Source organism: Hyperolius riggenbachi, chromosome 4, assembly GCF_040937935.1.
Source record: "Hyperolius riggenbachi isolate aHypRig1 chromosome 4, aHypRig1.pri, whole genome shotgun sequence".
NCBI lineage: Eukaryota > Metazoa > Chordata > Amphibia > Anura > Hyperoliidae > Hyperolius > Hyperolius riggenbachi.
In genome coordinates, this window is record NC_090649.1 from 65,612,661 (window position 1) to 65,632,437 (window position 19,777).

The window sequence follows — 19,777 nt, forward strand, 5'->3', positions numbered from 1 at the left end:
TCTGCAATAATTCAGCTATAAGTGAACATTTGTGGTTACCCACAATGCACTGCTACTGAATATGCAAATTACCCCTCTTTGCCCTTGGTTTGATATGACACTCCTTCTTCTTCTTGCTTGGGCCAGCCCCTTCTTCTTGCTTGGACCGGCCCTGGAGGCAGGGCGCTACTTCTTCTTCTTGCTTGAAGGTTACGGCACTTACTCTATTATATATATATAGATAGATTGTCACTCAAACACCTCTATTTGAGAAGCTAGTTCAGATAACTGTGTGTGAGTTTGTGCTCTGAAATTAAACACTGCCAAAATTGGAATCCACTTATATAGACACTGAATTGGAAAACAAAAATATGATATAATGATATGTACGTGTAGTACAGCTAAGATATAAAATATTAAGAGCAGAGGCATAAGTCTAATATTGTTTCCAGTACAGGAAGAGTTAAGAAACTCAAGTTGTTATCTATGCAAAACAGCCATTGAGCTCTGTCTTCTGAAGCTTGTTATCTCAACTGTCAGTGTAAATAAAAATATGAGAATATTTTCTTTCCTACTAATGTTCTAGTAATTATCCATACTATGCAACCAATTCATTATATCATATTTTTTTTTTGTGTCAGTGTCTCTTTTATTTACTTGCCGACCGCCCACAGACGATGGGCGGCGGCAAAGTGGACGCCGAAAGGACCGCAATACGCCATTCGGCGCTGGCTCCTTTGGGCATGTCGGGGCATCGATCGCGTCACTGGTGACACGCGCTGCCCCTGGCAACAGGCTCCGCCCACCCGCGACATCATCCCGCCGGCCGTTCGTAAGTGCCAGCGGGATGTTAACTGCTCGATCGCCGCAATCAAAGTGTATAGTACACTTTGTCATGTATACAAAGTGTATTATACAGGCTGTCTCCTGCCCTGGTGGTCCCAGTGATCGAGGGACCACCAGGGCAGGCTGCAGCCCTCCATGTCTGCACCAAACACACTGATCTGCCCCCTGATTGCCCACAGCACCCCTCAGACCCCCCCCCCCCCCTGAACACCCCCCAGACCTCTGTTTGCACCCAATCACCCCCCTAATCACCCATCAATCACTCCCTATCACTATCTGTCAACGCTATTTTTCTAATTAGGTCCTAATCTGCCCCCTGGGGGCTCCTGATCACCCCCCCCCCCTTAGATCCTCCCCAGACCCCCCCCCCCCCCTGTGTACTGTATACATCTATCCTCCCCTATAATCACCCAATGGTCACCTGTCAATCACCTGTCAATCACCCATCAATCACCCCCTGTCACCACCTGTCACTGCCACCTATCAGAGATCAGATCCTAAACTGCCCCCTGCGGGCACCCAAACAAATGCCCACACCCTCAGATCGCCCGCAGACCCACCGTTATATCACCACCAAAATGCATTGTTTACATCTGTTCTTCCCTCTAATCACCCCCTAATTACCCATCAATCACTCCCTGTCAATATCTGTCAGCGCTATTTTATAGATTAGGCCCCTAACTGCCCTCTGGGGGCTCCTGATCGCCCACCCACCCTCAGATCCACCCCAGACCCCCCATACCCTCCCCCCCTGTGTACTGTATACATCTATTCTCCCCTGTCAATCACCCATCTATCATCCCGTCACCAACTTTCACTGCCACCCATCTGATCAGACCCTAACCTGCCTCTTGCGGGTATCTGATCACCCCCACACCATCAGATCGCCCGCAGACCCACTGTCATATCACCACCAAAGTGCATTGTTTACATCTGTTCTTCCCTCTAATCACCCCCTAATTACCCATCAATCACTCCCTGTCAATATCTGTCAGCACTATTTTATAGATTAGGTCCCTAACTGCCCTCTGGGGGCTCCTGATCACCCCCCCTACCCTCAGATCCACCCCAGACCCCCCCCCCCCCCATTTGTACTGTATACATCTATTCTCCCCTGTCAATCACCTGTCAATCACCTGTCAATCACCAATCAATCATCCCGTCACCACCTTTCACTGCCACCCATCTGATCAGACCCTAACCTGCCTCTTGCGGGCACCCCCACACCATCAGATCGCCCGCAGACCCACCGTCATATCACCACCAAAGTGCATTGTTTACATCTGTTCTTCCCTCTAATCACCCACTTATCACCCATCAATCACCCCCTGTCACCACCTGTCACTGCTACCCATCAGATCAGACCCTAATCTGCCCCTTGCAGGCAACCAATCACCCGCCCACACCCTCAGATAGCCCCCCAGACCCCCTCTGATCAACTCGCCAGTGCATTGCTTGCATATATTCCCCACCTCTAATCACACCTTGAGACACCCATCAATCACCTCCTGTCACCCCCCTAGCACTCCTATCCATCAGATCAGGCCCTAATCTACCCAATTTTAGAAAGAAGACACCCCAAGGTATTCCATTAGGTGTATGATGAGTTCATAGAAGATTTTATTTTTTGTCCCAAGTTAGTGTAAAATGACACTTTGTAAAAAAAAAAAAAAAATCAATTTCCGCTAACTTGTGGCAAAAAATAAAATCTTCTATGAACTCACCATACTCCTAACAGAATACCTTGGGGTGTCTTCTTTCTAAAATGGGGTCACTTGTGGGGTTCCAATACTGCCCTGGCATTTTAGGGGCCCTAAAGCGTGAGGAGTAGTCTAGAAACCAAATGCTTCAAAATGACCTGTGAAATCCTAAAGGTACTCTTTGGACTTTGGGCTCCTTAGCGCACCTAGGCTGCAAAAAAGTGTCACACATGTGGTATCGCCATACTCAGGAGAAGTAGTATAATGTGTTTTGTGGTGTATTTTTACACATACCCATGCTGGGTGTGAGAAATATCTCTGTAAATGGACAATTGTGTGTAAAAAAATCAAAAAAATTTAATTTACAGAGATATTTCTCCCACCCAGCATGGGTATATGTAAAAATACACCACAAAACACATTATTCTACTTCTCCTGAGTATGACGATACCACATGTGTGACACTTTTTTGCAGCCTAGGTGCGCTAAGGGGCCCAAAGTCCAATGAGTACCTTTAGGATTTCACAGGTCATTTTGAAGCATTTGGTTTCTAGACTACTCCTCACACGTTAGGGCCCCTAAAATGCCAGGGCAGTATAGGAACCCCACAAATGACCCCATTTTAGAAAGAAGACACCCCAAGGTATTCCGTTAGAAGTATGGTGAGCTCATAGAAGATTTTATTTTTTGTCACAAGTTAGCGGAAAATGACACTTTGGGAAAAAAACAGTAAAAGTTTATTTCCGCTAACTTGTGACAAAAAATAAAATCTTCTATGAACTTACCATACTCCTAACAGAATACCTTGGGGTGTCTTCTTTCTAAAATGGGGTCATTTGTGGGGTTCCTATACTGCCCTGGCATTTTAGGGGGCCTAAAGCATGAGGAGTAGTCTAGAAACCAAATGCCTCAAAATGACCTGTGAAATCCTAAAGGTACTCATAGGACGTTGGGCCCCTTAGCGCACCTAGGCTACAAAAAAGTGTAACACATGTGGTATCGCCGTACTCAGGAGAAGAAGTATAATGTGTTTTGGGGTGTATTTTTACACCTACCCATGCTGGGTGGAAGAAATCTCTCTGTAAATGGACAATTGTGTGTAAAAAAAAAATCAAAAAAATCTCATTTACAGAGATATTTCTCCCACCCAGCATGGGTATGTGTAAAAATACACCCCAAAACACATTATACTACTTCTCTTCTGAGTACGGCAATACCACATGTGTGACCCCTTTTTACAGCCTAGGTACGCTAAGGGGCCCAACTTTCTATGAGCACCTTTAGGCTTTACAGGGGTGCTTACAATTTAGCACCCCCAAAATGCCAGGACAATAAACACACCCCACAAATGACCCAATTTTGGAAAGTAGACACTTCAAGGTATTCAGAGAGGGGCATGGTGAGTCCGTGGCAGATTTCTTTTTTTGTTTGTCACAAGTTAGCAGAAATGGAAACATTTTTTGTTTGTTTAATTTTTGTTTCAAAGTGTCATTTTCTGCTTACTTGTGACAAAAAATAAAATCTTCTATGAACTCACCATGCCTCTCAGTGAATACTTTGGGATGTCTTCTTTCCAAAATGGGGTCATTTGGGGGGTATTTATACTATCCTGGAATTTTAGCACCTCATGAAACCCGACAGGTGGTCAGAAAAGTCAGAGATGCTTCAAAATGGGAAAATTCACTTTTGGCACCATAGTTTGTAAACGCTATAACTTTTACCCAAACCAATAAATATAGACTTATTGGATTTTTTTGTATCAAAGACATGTAGCAGAATAAATTTGGACAAAAATGTATATAGAAATGTTACTTTATTTGAAAAATGTCCGCACAGAAAGTTAAAAAATTATTTTTTTTAACAAAATTCATGTCTTTTTTGATGAATATAATAAAAACTAAAAATCACAGCAGCAGTCAAATAGCACCAAAAGAAAGCTGTATTAGTGACAAGAAAAGGAGGGAAAATTAATTTAGATGGTAGGTTATATGACCGAGCAATAAAGGCTCTGATCCTTAAGGGGTAGAAAGACTGTAGTCCTTAAGTGGTTAACAAAGGCTATGAAGCAATCCCAGAGAACAATGTGCTTCACTTTCCCCTTCGTTACCAATGTCGGCGGTCCTCCTTATTATCTGTATCCAAACTGCTCCTTATCGAAACCCGTTATTGAATGAGAGCAGATCACACATGTCGAAAATATTCATCAGATCCTATCAGTCATACAGGAAATTGCATTGTGTGTACCCAGCATGATGACCTACCTTATTATTATACTGTATTGTGCGTGGCTGAGGGGAACCTTTTTAGAAATCCCCCCTTGAAAATCCTGTGTTTGCCCCTGCGGTGTGTGCATATCACGCAGCTGCCTTTTAGCTGTGACAAATCTAGCTCTCTACCTTTTAATCGCAGCTTAGAAATCTGGATACATTTAAAGGAAACCAGAGACGAACGATCTGTGAAAAATGAAAAAAGATGTTATACATACCTGGGGCTTCCTCTAGCCCCATAAGCCTGGATCGCTCCCACGCCACCGTCCTCCACTGCCTCTATCGCTGGTACCGGGTCCCATCACTTCCGCCGGTCGCGACCAGTTGTACGCATGCGCAGGGGCTCCCTCCAGCTTTGTACGCATGCGCCTGCCCAGTACAGAGGGATCGCACTGCGCTTACGTCGACTGGCTCGACTGGCCAAAAAGACGGGACCGGCGGACAGAGGCAGCGAAGGACGGCGGCGTGGGAGTGATCCAGGCTTATGGAGCGGGGGGAAGTCCCAGGTATGTATAAAACTGGTAAGTAGTTCATCTCTGGGTCTCTTTAAATGGTCACAGTTTTATCTGGTCCTTTTTCCTGGCAGCCATCAACACTGCATCTGTTTTGTCTGTAGTTTAACCATTTGAAGATGAAGGTTCTGGGGGGAGCTCCAGGTGGAGGGCCCCTGGTAGCAATTCTGTGCACCTTCTCTACAATGAAAGCAGCGGAAAAAGCTCCTCTGCCAAATTGATTCACAAGTTGCTGTTCAGTTCTGCTTTTTCTGGTAGAACGACAATCTTTGTCCTGCACAGCCTGTTCTATTAATCTTCAGAGAAAATATGTGCTTTGGCTGCTTTTTGTGACAGTTCTATAGCAGGAAATAATAGTCTGGTGATAGCTTCCAGGCTGCCAAGATGTGTTTCTCTGTCTCTACCACTCTTTCCCGTAGTGTCTGCTGTTGTGCCATAGTACATCTTTACACCATCAACCTCCAGCCGTGCCCCCCCCCCCCTAATAATAAAACAAGAATTTTAAGTGTGTAATTTGAAGTTTATGCTCAGAAATTAGCAGAAGCCTCAGTTCCTATCTTAAGGAAAAGAGCTCCACAATTAGTTATGAGGTAAGAAGGGTTTTGTGTAAACCTTCAGAATGTTTAATCTGTACCAGGATAGAGTTAATTTTGGACATTTTACTTTTTTCTCTAGTCCCTAATTTAATTAAAAGGCCTCTCATGTACGCTTTGTGTGCTGACCACACTGTTGCCCCTCCAACTGAACTATCCGCATTTATTAAAAAAGAAAAGAAAAAGAAACCGGTTATTGGGCAATATAAGCACATTTTTTATCTTTAGTCAGTAAACAGTTATTCAGCTTCTAGATCTGTGAAGGCACTGGCCTTTTCAGAACACTAATGGTAATGTATATGGGAACATGGTCTGATCACATGATTGAGCCTATTTCAGACTTGATGATGAGTTGTAACAATTTTCTGTCTGTCGAGAAACCAGTCAATTCTTGAATATAACCTGTGGACTGTGGAAAAGAAAGTGTTGTCCTGTTCTTCACTATTTGGGCCCTGCACATGTATAAATTCTCTCAGTAGATGAGGGACTGTAGTAAGGATGCAGTAGTAGCTTTTTTGTTGCTAGAGTCTATGTTTAGGTTAGGTTACAGTAGCAATTAATGTCACTTCTGATGATGAGATTAACCAGTTTGATGGTCCTGATCTTTTTAAGTAGCCTCTGAACAAATAACTACTGACCCAAATGAGGTGTGTATAGATTAACCAAGGTCAGCCTGACATTGTTCACAGAAAAATAAATGATCAAGTATCTGCCCTGGTGGTCTTGCACAGGATATATTGTCACTGTAGCTCTGAAGTGAAAGGCAACCAACATCCCTCTCTTGTTTTTCATCCTCAAGTTGCAAATGAAAGTATAGTATGATTAGAGATGAGCCGAAATTTTCGAAATTTCGAACTGCTTTTATTACGAATGCGAAATTTAACATTACGACCCAAATTCGTAATTTCGTAATTAATTTTCAAATCGTAATTTACAATTTCGTAATCGAAATTTCACTCCCGTAATGACGAATTTCGTGTCTCCAACCGAAATTTTACTTTTTCAGGTTTGTAAGGGTTTCTATTGCTCTAGATGCCTAAAATGAATAGCCCGGCCTCCTTCTCCTCCTCCTTCTCCCTCTCTCTCTCTCTCTCTCTCTCTCTCTCTCTCTCTCTCTCTCTCTCTCTCTCTCTCTCTCTCTCTCTCTCTCTCTCTCTCTCCAGAGATCTGTAGTATTTCAAAACCATACTCACATTCATGACATGTCCAGGGATCAAACCCAGGCCAACCACATGGAAGACAGCTATGCTCACCACCATACCACCAAACACACACTAAATAGACTGCTAACCTAAATCTTACTTGTAGACAGTCATATGAGACACATGCTGGGTGCAGGGCTTTGTGATTGGACCATGGACCATGGACCATGCGATAGAGTGAGGTGCAAAAATGAAATCATGCCTAGCAGAGGATGGTTTCACAATGCTAAATGCTAGGCTGGCTGTGGTGCAATTGGTTAGTGCGTCTGGCTGGTAACAGCAAGGTTACAGGTTCGATTCCATCCAGGCATGTCTTTTCCTTTTGCGTTCAACAGTTGTCCAAACAGAGCCAACAGAGCCCCAGATAGCCATGTAGAGTTAGGTCACAGCTAGCCTGGCTGTGGTGCAATCGGTTAGTGTGTCTGGCTGGTAACAGCAAGGTTACAGGTTTGATTCCATCCAGGCATGTCTTTTCCTTTTGAGTTCAACAGTTGTCCAAACACCGAGCACAAAGTTTTGCATGCGTAAAGTTTTACGCACGCAAAATACCCCATGGGGTTCAATGGCGCAGCGCGCGCACGCAAAAGGAAAAGACATGCCTGGATGGAATCAAACCTGTAACCTTGCTGTTACCAGCCAGACACACTAACCAATTGCACCACAGCCAGGCTAGCTGTGACCTAACTCTACATGGCTATCTGGGGCTCTGTTGGCTCTGTTTGGACAACTGTTGAACGCAAAAGGAAAAGACATGCCTGGATGGAATCGAACCTGTAACCTTGCTGTTACCAGCCAGACACACTAACCAATTGCACCACAGCCAGGCTAGCTGTGACCTAACTCTACATGGCTATCTGGGGCTCTGTTGGCTCTGTTTGGACAACTGTTGAACGCAAAAGGAAAAGACATGCCTGGATGGAATCGAACCTGTAACCTTGCTGTTACCAGCCAGACACACTAACCAATTGCACCACAGCCAGGCTAGCTGTGACCTAACTCTACATGGCTATCTGGGGCTCTGTTGGCTCTGTTTGGACAACTGTTGAACGCAAAAGGAAAAGACATGCCTGGATGGAATTGAACCTGTAACCTTGCTGTTACCAGCCAGACACACTAACCAATTGCACCACAGCCAGCCTAGCATTTAGCACTGTGAAACCATCCTCTGCTAGGCATGATTTCATTTTTGCACCTCACTCTATCGCATGGTCCAATCACAAAGCCCTGCACCCAGCATGTGTCTCATATGACTGTCTACAAGTAAGATTTAGGTTAGCAGTCTATTTAGTGTGTGTTTGGTGGTATGGTGGTGAGCATAGCTGTCTTCCATGTGGTTGGCCTGGGTTTGATCCCTGGACATGTCATGAATGTGAGTATGGTTTTGAAATACTACAAATCTCGAGAGAGAGAGAGAGAGAGAGAGAGAGAGAGAGAGAGAGAGAGAGAGAGAGAGAGAGAGAGAGAGAGAGAGAGAGAAGGAGGAGGTTGGTTATTCATTTTAGGCATCTAGAGGGATAGAAACCTTTGCAAACTTTAAAATACTAAATTTCGTAATCGTAATTACGAAAATTTGCGAAAATTACGAAATTTCGATTACTGCTAAAATCGTAATTGTAGTAATTTCGCGAAATTTCGAAAATTCGTAATTAGTTCATTACGCTCATCCCTAAGTATGATGGATGAGTGCATGTAGACAGATGACCCCTGTTGAAGTGTGTCTCTTGTGTGGACAAAATGTCAGCCTTTTGTTTCAATGCTTTACTACATAGCATTTTTATTTTGAAGATGTTTAGATCTTTTGAGTTTAAGGATATGATTTTCAAGGACATATTGGGAGGTCATAAATGAGGACACATAGCAGACCTGTAGACTATCTTTCATACAGATGTATGTGAGCATATGGACACCATTCCAGGGAAGGGGGAAAATGTAGACACACACTTGACTGAGTAGAACCATACCCAAAAGTGGGCAATAAACTTCAGAGGCACCACAAAACAAAAATGAATCCCTTAAAGGAGTATGACCTAGATCCCGTGGCAAGTGAGCACCAATTTTTACACAATCATAATTTTGCATCGTAATTTGCAACGATGATGCAAAACCGTAATGTGAAATTTCTGAAAAAAATCTTAATCAGTTTGTAACTGTAATCAGGAACTATAATTTCATGATTACACATCATTTTGTGTTGTGTTAACTTTAGCAATTAATATGCTGTGTACACTTTTACCAAAGAGGGTTTAAGTAGAGACGATCTTCCAAATTTCAGAAATTCTGAGAACTACCACATTACTAAGACTCTGAATTTTTCGGCCAATCACAAGAGTCGGGAGTATTAGGCCAATTGCAGAATTCAAAAGTATTCTGGTTGCTAATCAGAGATGTGGACTATGGATAATAGTGTTCACATGCAAAAATTGCAGATTGCACAAAAATATATATATATATTTTTTAAATTAACGAACTTTATTGCCAAAACAAAAATAGCAAAAAATAATAATAATAACATTCCACTGAAAACAGAAAATCCAATTGCCGCATAATTCCATTGTGAAGACACTTTTCCGACCATCCCTAGTTTTAAGTAGGTGGGTTATTCAACAGCTGTCTGAATTGTTTGGATAATAGTAATATAATGTAAAGTAATTTAAATAAATCCAATGTATTGGTCAGTATTTCGATCTCTAAGTACAGAAGATTTAGCATTTTCCACTTAAATAGGAACATTTCTTATAATTACCTTAAAGGGAAGGTCCAAGCAAAATAAAAAAATGAGTTTCACTTACCTGGGGCTTCTACCAGCCCCATGCAGCCATCCTGTGCTCTCGTAGTCACTCACTGCTGCTCCAGTCCCCCGCTGGCAGCTTGCCGACCTAGGAGGTCAGCGGGCCGCATTGCGTACATTTTTACGCATTCCCGCTAGTGCAGGAACATTGCTATATGGAAGATGTTGGCGCTATATACCGTAAATAAAAATAATAGTAATAATGGTACAGTAATGTTTAGTGAGTTATAGCCATTCTGTTGAATAGAATTTGCAAAAAGTTCCATAATTAAGAGGCATAATAACGGGGATATTGGGCATCTCTGCCTTATTCCATTTCTGATATTGAAGGTGTCCATTGACCCTAACCTTACCTAGCTGAAGAATTCCCATAAAGGGCCAAAACCCTATTAATATAATATGTGCCTAAACCTAAATTATTAAGTGATTTTACTAGGAATAGTCAATGGGCCCCGTTGAAAACCTATTCTGCATTTATTGACATGAGACTGTGATGATCCGCTCAGCTGGCTGCACAGGCAGACAGCTGTTTGACCATTCCTCTAGTCTGTGGGCTGCAGGTCTCTGGAAGAGAGACCTGTTTTTCCATTGCAAGTTTCTGCTCTGTTCTGCTGCTGTGGAATTTGCATACATTCGTTATGCAAATCCCCTGCATGCCTCCTTTGATGACTGGCACTATAAGAGCTTTCTGCTCCCAGAATGCTTTGCTGGTCATTCCTTCAGGGTTTGTAGTAAACACTCCTAGAGTGTCAGCCATGCTACTTCTTGTTAAAGTTATCTTAGAGTAATTATTAGGACTGCACTAGGCAGTTTCCCTAGTGCAGTTAGGATTGCATATCTGTTTGTTTGTCTGTTGCGATTGTCCTGTCCCAGCGGTGGTCGACAGGAAATCGTTCTGTTTGTCTGGGGTGCTAACCGGCGCTGCGGTAGTTACTAGTAGCCCCTTCTGATCTGTCTTGTCTGGATCGCAATAGCCTCTAGCGGTAGTGGCTGTGGATCCTTCTGATCTAGTTTCTGGAGTGTAAGCTGGAGCTGCGGTCGCTTCTGGATACCTCGTCTAATCTGTCTTGCCTGGATCGCAATAGCCTCTAGCGTTAGTGGCTATGGATCCTTCTGATCTAGTTTCTGGAGTGTAAGCTGGAGCTGTGGTTGCTTCCGGCTACCTCATCTGATCTGTCTTGTTTAGATCGCACTAGCCGCTAGCGTTCGCGGCTGTGGATCTTTCTGATCTGTGTTCCTGCTTGGATCACACTTCCTCTGGCGGAAGAGCGGTGGATCCTTTCTGCCTAGTTCCTGTTTCTCGTTTGTCTGTCTTGTCTGATACGGGCACTTGCTGTAGGCTCGGTGAGGTAACCGTAAAGCAAGCGTTCACGTTCATTGTTTCGTGTTTGTCTGTCGGTGGTTAGTTAGGCGTGCTTGTCTCTGTTGTGCTTAACACGCGGAGACCGCACTATAAACGCGTTCGCTGTTGCGAATGAGTGCGGTGTTCACGTTTAGTTAGCGTTTGCTATTTTCGTTATCATTCTCATTGTATTATTTGCTGTGCCTTTGCTCCTCTTGTGTTCTGTTCTAGTCTGTCTTGTGTCACTTCTGGCGATTGCCTTTCTCGCGATCGCGTTCCTACTTTTGTTTCTGCTGATGTGTGTTCACCGTCGCAGGGTCGCGACTAGATTGGTGAACACACATTCGTCCGGTCCCTGTGCTCTTTCTCTTTATGGGCTGTTCAGCCCCGCATTGTCTTGATCTGTACAATCCCCATCTAGCATCTGTGGCCGTGCAGCGATTGTACTCGTCTGCACTCCACAGCGCCATCTGCGGTGGGAATTGCCCTCTGCTGGTGCATTGCACCTAGCCTGGGTTCACCCAATTATACGCTTGTGGAAGGTTTTCGCTGTGTCAGTGCGCATCTCGTGCGCTGACCACGAAAACGATTTCGCAAACGTTACAGAGACACATCAGGATTTTTATTTTATTTTTTTATTTTTTTTGCAGTGTAAACTTTATCAAGGTGATAGCTTTAAATATAATATCTCTCTTCGATGGACAAAGCCAGTTTGATCATTATGCATAATATTAGTTAAAATGGATGTTAATTGCTCAGCTCATAATCTTGCATAAAACGTTATATCTAAATTTATTAATAAAATGGGCCTGCATTTTTTGCATTCTTTTGTATCCTTACCCTAGATTTGGGAGGACGGTTACATAAAGTCAGGCCTAAAGGGATATCTTTGGAACTTCATCATCATACAGGTAACTGGTATACTTTCTTTTTTCCCCCTAAGGTAAAAGAAGTTGTGTCGGAGAGAATTTGGCTAAAATGGAGTTGTTCCTCTTCTTTACAACATTGTTGCAGAACTTCACCTTCCAGCCACCACCCGGAGCCAAGCTGGACCTCACAGCTGTTGGTAGCTTCACAGCTCATCCACTAAAGCATGAAATCTGTGCAATTCCTCGCAATTAACTTACAGTCAACATACTGTTATTAAAGTTGAACTGAAGGCATCAATATTTCACTTTTTATACAATTAAGAAAAAACAAGCTAATCTTTAGGATTACTGCTGCAAATGGTGGGTCCTTCTTAAGACAGGTCCTGTACAGCATATTTATCTTGTCTTGGCAAAACGTGGATGTGGTCAAAACTAATCGTGAGCCTAGTCAAGTGATGGTCATAACATACAAATATGTAAGCCTAGGTTACATCACATTGCTGTTGGAACTGTGTTAAATTGACATTCTTGTTTTACCTATACATTATCTCTAACATATGGCCTAGTCATAATAAGTGCTGTTCATGCCACAATGTCACGCATGGTCCTCAGGAAAAAGACAACAAAAATAAGACAAAAAAAATAATTTAAAGGATACCCGAACTGAAATGTGACATAATGAGATAGACATGGGTAGGTACAGTGCATAGCACACAAATAACTATGCTGTGTTCCTTTTTTTCTTTCTCTGTCTGAAAGAGTTAAATATCAGGTAATTAAGTGGCTGACTCAGTCCTGACTCAGACAGGAAGTGACTACAGTGTGACCCTCATTGATAAGAAATTCCAACTATAAAACACTTTCCTGGCAGAAAATGGCTTCTGAGAGCAGGAAAGAGATCAAAAAGGGAATTTCTTATCAGTGGGGGTCACACTGTAGTCACTTCCTGTCTGAGTCAGGACTGAGTCAGCCACTTACATACCTGATATTTAACTCTTTCAGACAGAGAAAGAAAAAAAGGAACACAGCATAGTTATTTGTGTGCCTGGCACTGTACATACCCATGTCTATCTCATTATGTCACATTTCAGTTTAGGTATCCTTTAAGCAAACAGATTGTACCAATAGCAGGCAGAGATACATGACATGCAGATATTACTAACAACAGGCAAAATTGTCAAGGACAAGCAGATAAGAACAACAATAGTCAGATATAACTAACAAAATATGAGATCCTAAAGTGCAATGAAAAAAAGGAAAGATGCTTAGCTTGTAAGTGCAAGGGATGTGCTTGAAAATATAAGATCGTGGGTGGGGTCAAATAATGGACATAACTTTAAATCATGTGAGCTTAACCCGGGTAAAGCTAGAACTAAGTGGATCCCCACCCTCTCTAAACTCACACAATTAATTACTAAGTCAAAATATTTCTAATTACAATAAAAAAGCCATATGAGTCATGCTAGAGAAGGCAGCATAGATAAACTGTTCTCCTCAACAATCACATTTAGAAATGGTATATTATAATGAATTATCGTATCCTGCAAATAACAATCATGCAGCATCTATCCCCAATAGTTGTGAAGTATGTACCCCTGATAACAAAATTTAACAGCATGCCTCCTCCAAAAACACAGGTAAGCAGCATGTGTCCCCAAATAGTACAATTATACAGCATAAGTATCCCCAATATCACATTTGCTTAGCAGGTGTCCTCCAATAGCAATAGCAAGTGTCTGACAAATTATATTTATAACATAGCAGGTGGCGCCCAACACCATAACTATAATGATGCGTACTTATGCAGAATATGTTCCCCAAATAACATAACCAGTACCATAATTATTTAGAGAGTGTTACTCAAATAACATAACTATGCAGTATGTCCCTTAACAATGCAATTAGGTTGCATGTTGGAACTATGTTTGGAACCTAGTTCCATGTACAGAGGGATTTCTTCTTATGGGTAAGGGGTGTACCAATGGGTGCCCCCTATGCTCCCACTCAGGCTAACACTTTGATGGCGTAGTTTGAGTCCGTATTTATCCTCCAGAACAACATTTTTGCAAAGTCCTGTAAATGGTACTGTCATTATATTGACAATTTATTTTTATTTTTTATTTTTTTTTTGGGGGGGGGGCACAAACTTCACATTGGGGTTTCATCCCCTTAACCTTAATATCATGGATGTTACAGACTGAGAGGGGCAGTACTTAGTACTTTTTATTTTTTCCGTAAGAAAACTGATAGAAATAATGCTCTATTGGCTACCAGTTGCCATCTTCACTCATTAATATGTGGCCTTCCCGAGAGCTAGAAGAATCACATGAGATGATGAGACTTATCAGTAACAAGCAAAGAAGTTAGTGGAGAACTTTGTACGCTGTGTGCCAGAGATGACACCACTTGCCTCTCAACTTCAAGGTACAGTTTTGGTATCGCCTTTTTAGAGAAATAATTACGGCCTGTTTGGGTATTGCCTTTTTAGAGAAATAATTACGGCCTGGTATCTTCCACTGCGGTGTCCCAATGGCCACAAATTTATGGAAAGCCTCAGAGTCCACCAGCTTGTATGGTAACAGCTGGTGAGCTAACAGTTCCGCCACGCCAGCTTTCAGACGCCGGGCAAGCCGGTGACTGGAAGAAATTTGCTTCTTCCTCTCAAAGATTTCCTTCACGGACACATGGCTGCTGTAGGAACCACTCAAGGGCAGAGGTGGAGTGGAGGAGGGTGGCTGTGAATCTGAGGCAGACACATTAAAAAATTTCCAAACCGCTGAGCCCCCCTGGGGTGAAGGCGCTATGGTGACATCAGCAGCTGACGTTGAAGAGCATGTTGGCTGGCTGTCCATAGGTGGTGATACATGGTGCCGGACACTGCCACCAGCTGTTACTGACGACGAGCTCCCCCTGCTTCTTTCAGCAACTCATCTCCTCCTTCTCCTCTCTGACTCCCCCTCTGAACTGTCCCCCTGTTCATCTGCTCTATTGGGAACATACGTGGGATCCATATCATCATCATCATCATCATCATCATAATCATCCTGCCCAGCTTCGCTTGCCTCAGACACCTCCAAAACTGCACCAACAGCAGGTACTGCATCATCTTCACATGTTACGTCCATAGTGTCGCCGCCTAACTCAGACATATGAGGTGGTGTAACTTGCTTAGCACCTTCATCTGGTTGTAACAATAATGGCTGTGAATCAGTTAATTCCCCACCAATTAACTCCTGCGAAGTGTCAAATGCATAGGATGTGGTGCTTGTAGTAGCGCTGGTGGCTGCGGAAGATGAGGTGTTCTATGTTAAATATTCACCCACGTCCTGACAATCTTGGGAGTTGATAGGACATGCCTTCTTCTGAGCACTGTACTTTGGTCGAGGGCCGCACAAAATCACATCAACACGACCTTTGCACAGACCTGCCGGGTGGCCTTCCTCTAGGTCTGCCTCTACCTCTTACTGTTTTGTCCATTGTGTCCATATCGGGGGGGGGGGTGAAGTGAAAGGTATGCACTGGCTTGACTAATACAATGTGCAGTCACACAGGTGCAGTTAATAGGTATGCACGGAGTGGTATATCACACTGCGTGTGCTCACGTAGGTAGGTGGGTGCACTGTGAACAACAGGTTGGTAGGTATATGCAGTAATGGGTATTACAATGTGCACCTGTCACACACAGACAGGTAGCGGACAGGCACAGTGACACTGCGTGCACTCAACTCACGTAGGTAGGTGGGTGCACTGTAAACAACAGGTAGGTAGGTATATGCAGTAATGGGTATTACAATGTGCACCTGTCACACATACAGGTAGTCATTGAATGTGCTGGGCCTGGCAGTGGCACACACACAGTATGAATTACCAAGGGTGTCTAGGCAACATAAGTGTCAGTGGGACACACAGAAAAAAAAATAGATCACAAGAACAAGATTAGCTCTCAAAAGAGCTGTTGTGGGGTGCTATTTTAGCAATAAGAATCAGCAAGGAGCAAGCTAACAAGCCTACAAGAGCCTAACTAATCTTTCCCTATGAGCGAGTCTGCAGCAGCTGTCCCTTCTCTATTTACTGCAGGCACACAAGTGAGTATAATGGCCGGTGGTGCCTGCCTTTTATAAGGGGGTGGGGCTCCAGGAGGGAGTGTAGCCTGATTGGCTACAATGTGCCTGCTGACTGTGATGTACAGGGTGAAAGTTAACCGTAATGGTGCACTATGATGATGAACTGAACTTCCGGAAAAGTTTGCGGTTCTCCGCGATTCCGTTCGCCAGGTGAACCGTTCGGGTCATCTCTATTCTCCGCCACCACCAACAGGATCCAGGACTCCAGGTGGATCGTGAATGTTTAAAGGATACCCGAAGTGACATGTGACATGATGAGATAGACATGTGTATGTACAGTGCCTAGCACACAAATAACTATGCTGTGAGAAAATGCGGAAAAGCTGCCACGTGTACTGACAGCAAGGCGGCTGGCTCCGCGTCCAGCGCGGCGGTTTGTATGCAGCAGCATGCGTCTGATACTATGATAGATCGCGGAAAAGCCGCCACATGTACTGCCAGCAAGGCGGCTGTTTCCGCGTCCAACACGCAGCAGTGTGTGTCTGGTGTAGCTGGCTCTGTTAGTGCACCTGGATGGAGAGCTACGCGCGCGGCCGCCAGAAGTCAGGACCTTTATGCCAGCTGGAGATGGATCAGCTGATCAGGACGATCAGCTGATTCCTGCTGGACTCCTGGTTGGCTGAGTTGCTCGGGCGGGGCGGCAGAGTCCTGCAACTATATATACAGCTTGCTTGCCAGTTGCTGGTTGTCTGCCATTGCGAACACTTACGTGGAAGGCAGCATTCAGACCATAGTCAGATCCTACAGTGTGTTAGAACCAGGAGGACCTGGGAATTCACACTGAGCCAGATTACTTCTATTTATTATTGTATTATTATTCAGACTAGTTCCAGGGTGTAGAGACCAAGGACCTCACACCCAAAGACTAGGGAACTGTATTGTCTTTGTGTTATATTTCAGACTAGTTCCAGGGTGTAGAGACCAAGGACCTCACACCCAAAGACTAGGGAATTGTATTATTATTTGTGTTATTCTCCAGACCTGCTTGTGACGCCCATCTTCCAGGGGTCACTAGTCACCGGGTTTTCTTGCTATTCAGCCTGAGACCCTGCCTCTTGGAGGTCTCAGGCTGCTGCACTTCCAAAGGTAGGTATTTCTCATACTGCCAAGGACCACCTGCTCCTCGGGTGGTCCTCACTCAAAGTTATTACTGTTGCACCAAACACTCACACTATATAGGTGTCCAGAGGTTAGTAATATATCTGTATTATCGGTGATTCTGCAGATCATCAATAATCGGGTATATATCTGTATTCTTGGTGATACTGCAGATCGCCAATAATCAGATTCTCTCTGCGTGCTGACACCGATCGTTACATATGCTGTGTTTCTTTTTCTCTTTGCATGAAAGAGTTAAATATCAGGTATGTAAGTGGCTGGCTCAGTCCTGACTCAGACAGGAAGTGACTACTTTCCTAAAGCCAGAAAATGGCTTCTGAGAGCAAGAAAAAGGTAAAAAGGGGATTTTTTTTTATCAGTGAGGGCACTATTCACTGGAAGCTGCTTGTGCTAGAGGGTGGCGCTATGCACTGGAAGCTGCTTGTGCTAGAGGGTGGCACTATGCACTGGAAGCTGCTTGTGCTAGAGGGCGGCGCTATGCACTGGAAGCTGCTTGTGCTAGAGGGTGGTGCTATGCACTGGAATCTGCTTGTGCAAGAGGGTGGCGCTATGCACTGGAAGCTGTTTGTACTAGAGGGTGGTGCTATGCACTGGAAGCTGCTTGTGCTAGAGGGTGGTGCTATTCACTGGAAGCTGCTTGTGCTAGAGGGCGGCACTATGCACTGGAAGCTGCTTGTGCTAGAGGGTGGTGCTATGCACTCGAAGCTGCTTGTACTAGAGGGTGGTGCTATGCACTGGAATCTGCTTGTGCAAGAGGGTGGCGCTATGCACTGGAAGCTGCTTGTGCTAGAGGGTGGTGCTATGCACTGGAAGCTGCTTGTACTAGAGGGTGGTGCTATGCACTGGAATCTGCTTGTGCAAGAGGGTGGCGCTATGCACTGGAAGCTGCTTGTACTAGAGGGTGGTGCTTTGCACTGCAATCTGCTTGTGCTAGAGGGTGGCACTATGCACTGGAAGCTGCTTGTGCTAGAGGGTGGCGCTATGCACTGGAATTTGCTTGTGCAAGAGGGTGGCGCTATGCACTGGAAGCTGCTTGTGCTAGAGGGTGGCGCTATGCACTGGAAGCTGCTTGTGCTAGAGGGTGGCGCTATGCACTGAAAGCTGCTTGTGCTAGAGGGTGGCACTATTCACTGGAAGCTGCTTGTGCTAGAGGGTGGCACTATGCACTGGAAGCTGCTTGTGCTAGAGGGTGGTGCTATTCACTGGAAGCTGGTTGTGCTAGAGGGCGGCACTATGCACTGGAAGCTGCTTGTGCTAGAGGGTGGTGCTATGCACTGGAAGCTGCTTGTACTAGAGGGTGGTGCTATGCACTGGAATCTGCTTGTGCAAGAGGGTGGCGCTATGCACTGGAAGCTGCTTGTACTAGAGGGTGGTGCTATGCACTGGAATCTGCTTGTGCAAGAGGGTGGCGCTATGCACTGGAAGCTGCTTGTGCTAGAGGGTGGCGCTATGCACTGGAAGCTGCTTGTGCTAGAGGGCGGCACTATGCACTGGAAGCTGCTTGTGCTAGAGGGTGGTGCTATGCACTGGAAGCTGCTTGTCCTAGAGGGTGGTGCTATGCACTGGAATCTGCTTGTGCAAGAGAGTGGCGCTATGCACTGGAAGCTGCTTGTACTAGAGGGTGGTGCTATGCACTGGAATCTGCTTGTGCAAGAGGGTGGCGCTATGCACTGGAAGCTGCTTGTGCTAGAGGGTGGCACTATGCACTGGAAGCTGCTTGTGCTAGAAGGTGGCACTATGCACTGGAAGCTGCTTGTACTAGAGGGTGGCGCTATGCACTGGAAGCTGCTTATGCTACAGGGTGGCGCTATGCACTGGAAGCTGCTTGTGCTAGAGGGTGGCGCTATGCACTGGAAGCTGCTTGTACTAGAGGTCGGCGCTATGCATTGGAATCTGCTTGTGCTAGAGGGCGGCACTATGCACTGGAAGCTGCTTGTGCTAGAGGGCGGCACTATGCACTGGAAGCTGCTTGTGTTAGAGGGCAGCACTATGCACTGGAAGCTGCTTGTACCTAGAGGGTGGTGATAGGCACTGGAAGCTGCTTGTACTAGAGGATGGCACTATGCACTGGAAGCTGCTTGTGCTAGAGGGTGGCACTATGCACTGGAAGCTGCTTGTGCTAGAAGGTGGTGCTATGCACTGGAAGCTGCTTGTACTAGAGGGTGGCGCTATACACTGGAAGCTGCATGTGCTAGAGGGTGGTGCTATGCACTGGAAGCTGCTTGTACTAGAGGTTGGCGGTATGCACTGGAAGCTGCTTGTGCTAGAGGGCGGCACTATGCACTAGAGATGTACCGAACGGTTCGCCGGCGAACGGTTCCAGGCGAACTTTGGGGGTTTGCGGCGAACTTTTGCGGAAGTTCGATTCGCCCCATAATGCACTACTGTCATAATGCATCACAGTCAGCAGGCACATTGTAGCCATTCAGGCTACAC

General features: G+C 44.8%; 2 protein-coding genes across 3 annotated transcripts in view; one reads left to right on the top strand and one right to left on the bottom strand.

The window, feature by feature from the left end:
- The window catches only part of LOC137571261 (cytochrome P450 2K4-like), a 46,097-nt gene extending 33,746 nt beyond the window's left edge, over positions 1–12,351 (top strand). Inside the window, exons 9-10 of one of the 2 annotated variants that reach the window (XM_068280140.1) lie at positions 12,075–12,140; positions 12,244–12,340. In XM_068280140.1, coding sequence (XP_068136241.1) covers positions 12,075–12,140; positions 12,244–12,299 — 122 coding nt within the window. In that variant the 3' untranslated portion in view covers positions 12,300–12,340. Of the gene's footprint in view, positions 1–12,074; positions 12,141–12,172 lie in introns of both variants that reach the window. The other variant, XM_068280138.1, reaches the window with a different exon arrangement.
- Positions 1–19,777, bottom strand: part of LOC137571258 (cytochrome P450 2G1-like) — a 179,754-nt gene that overhangs the window by 19,037 nt on the left and 140,940 nt on the right. The window lies entirely within an intron of this gene.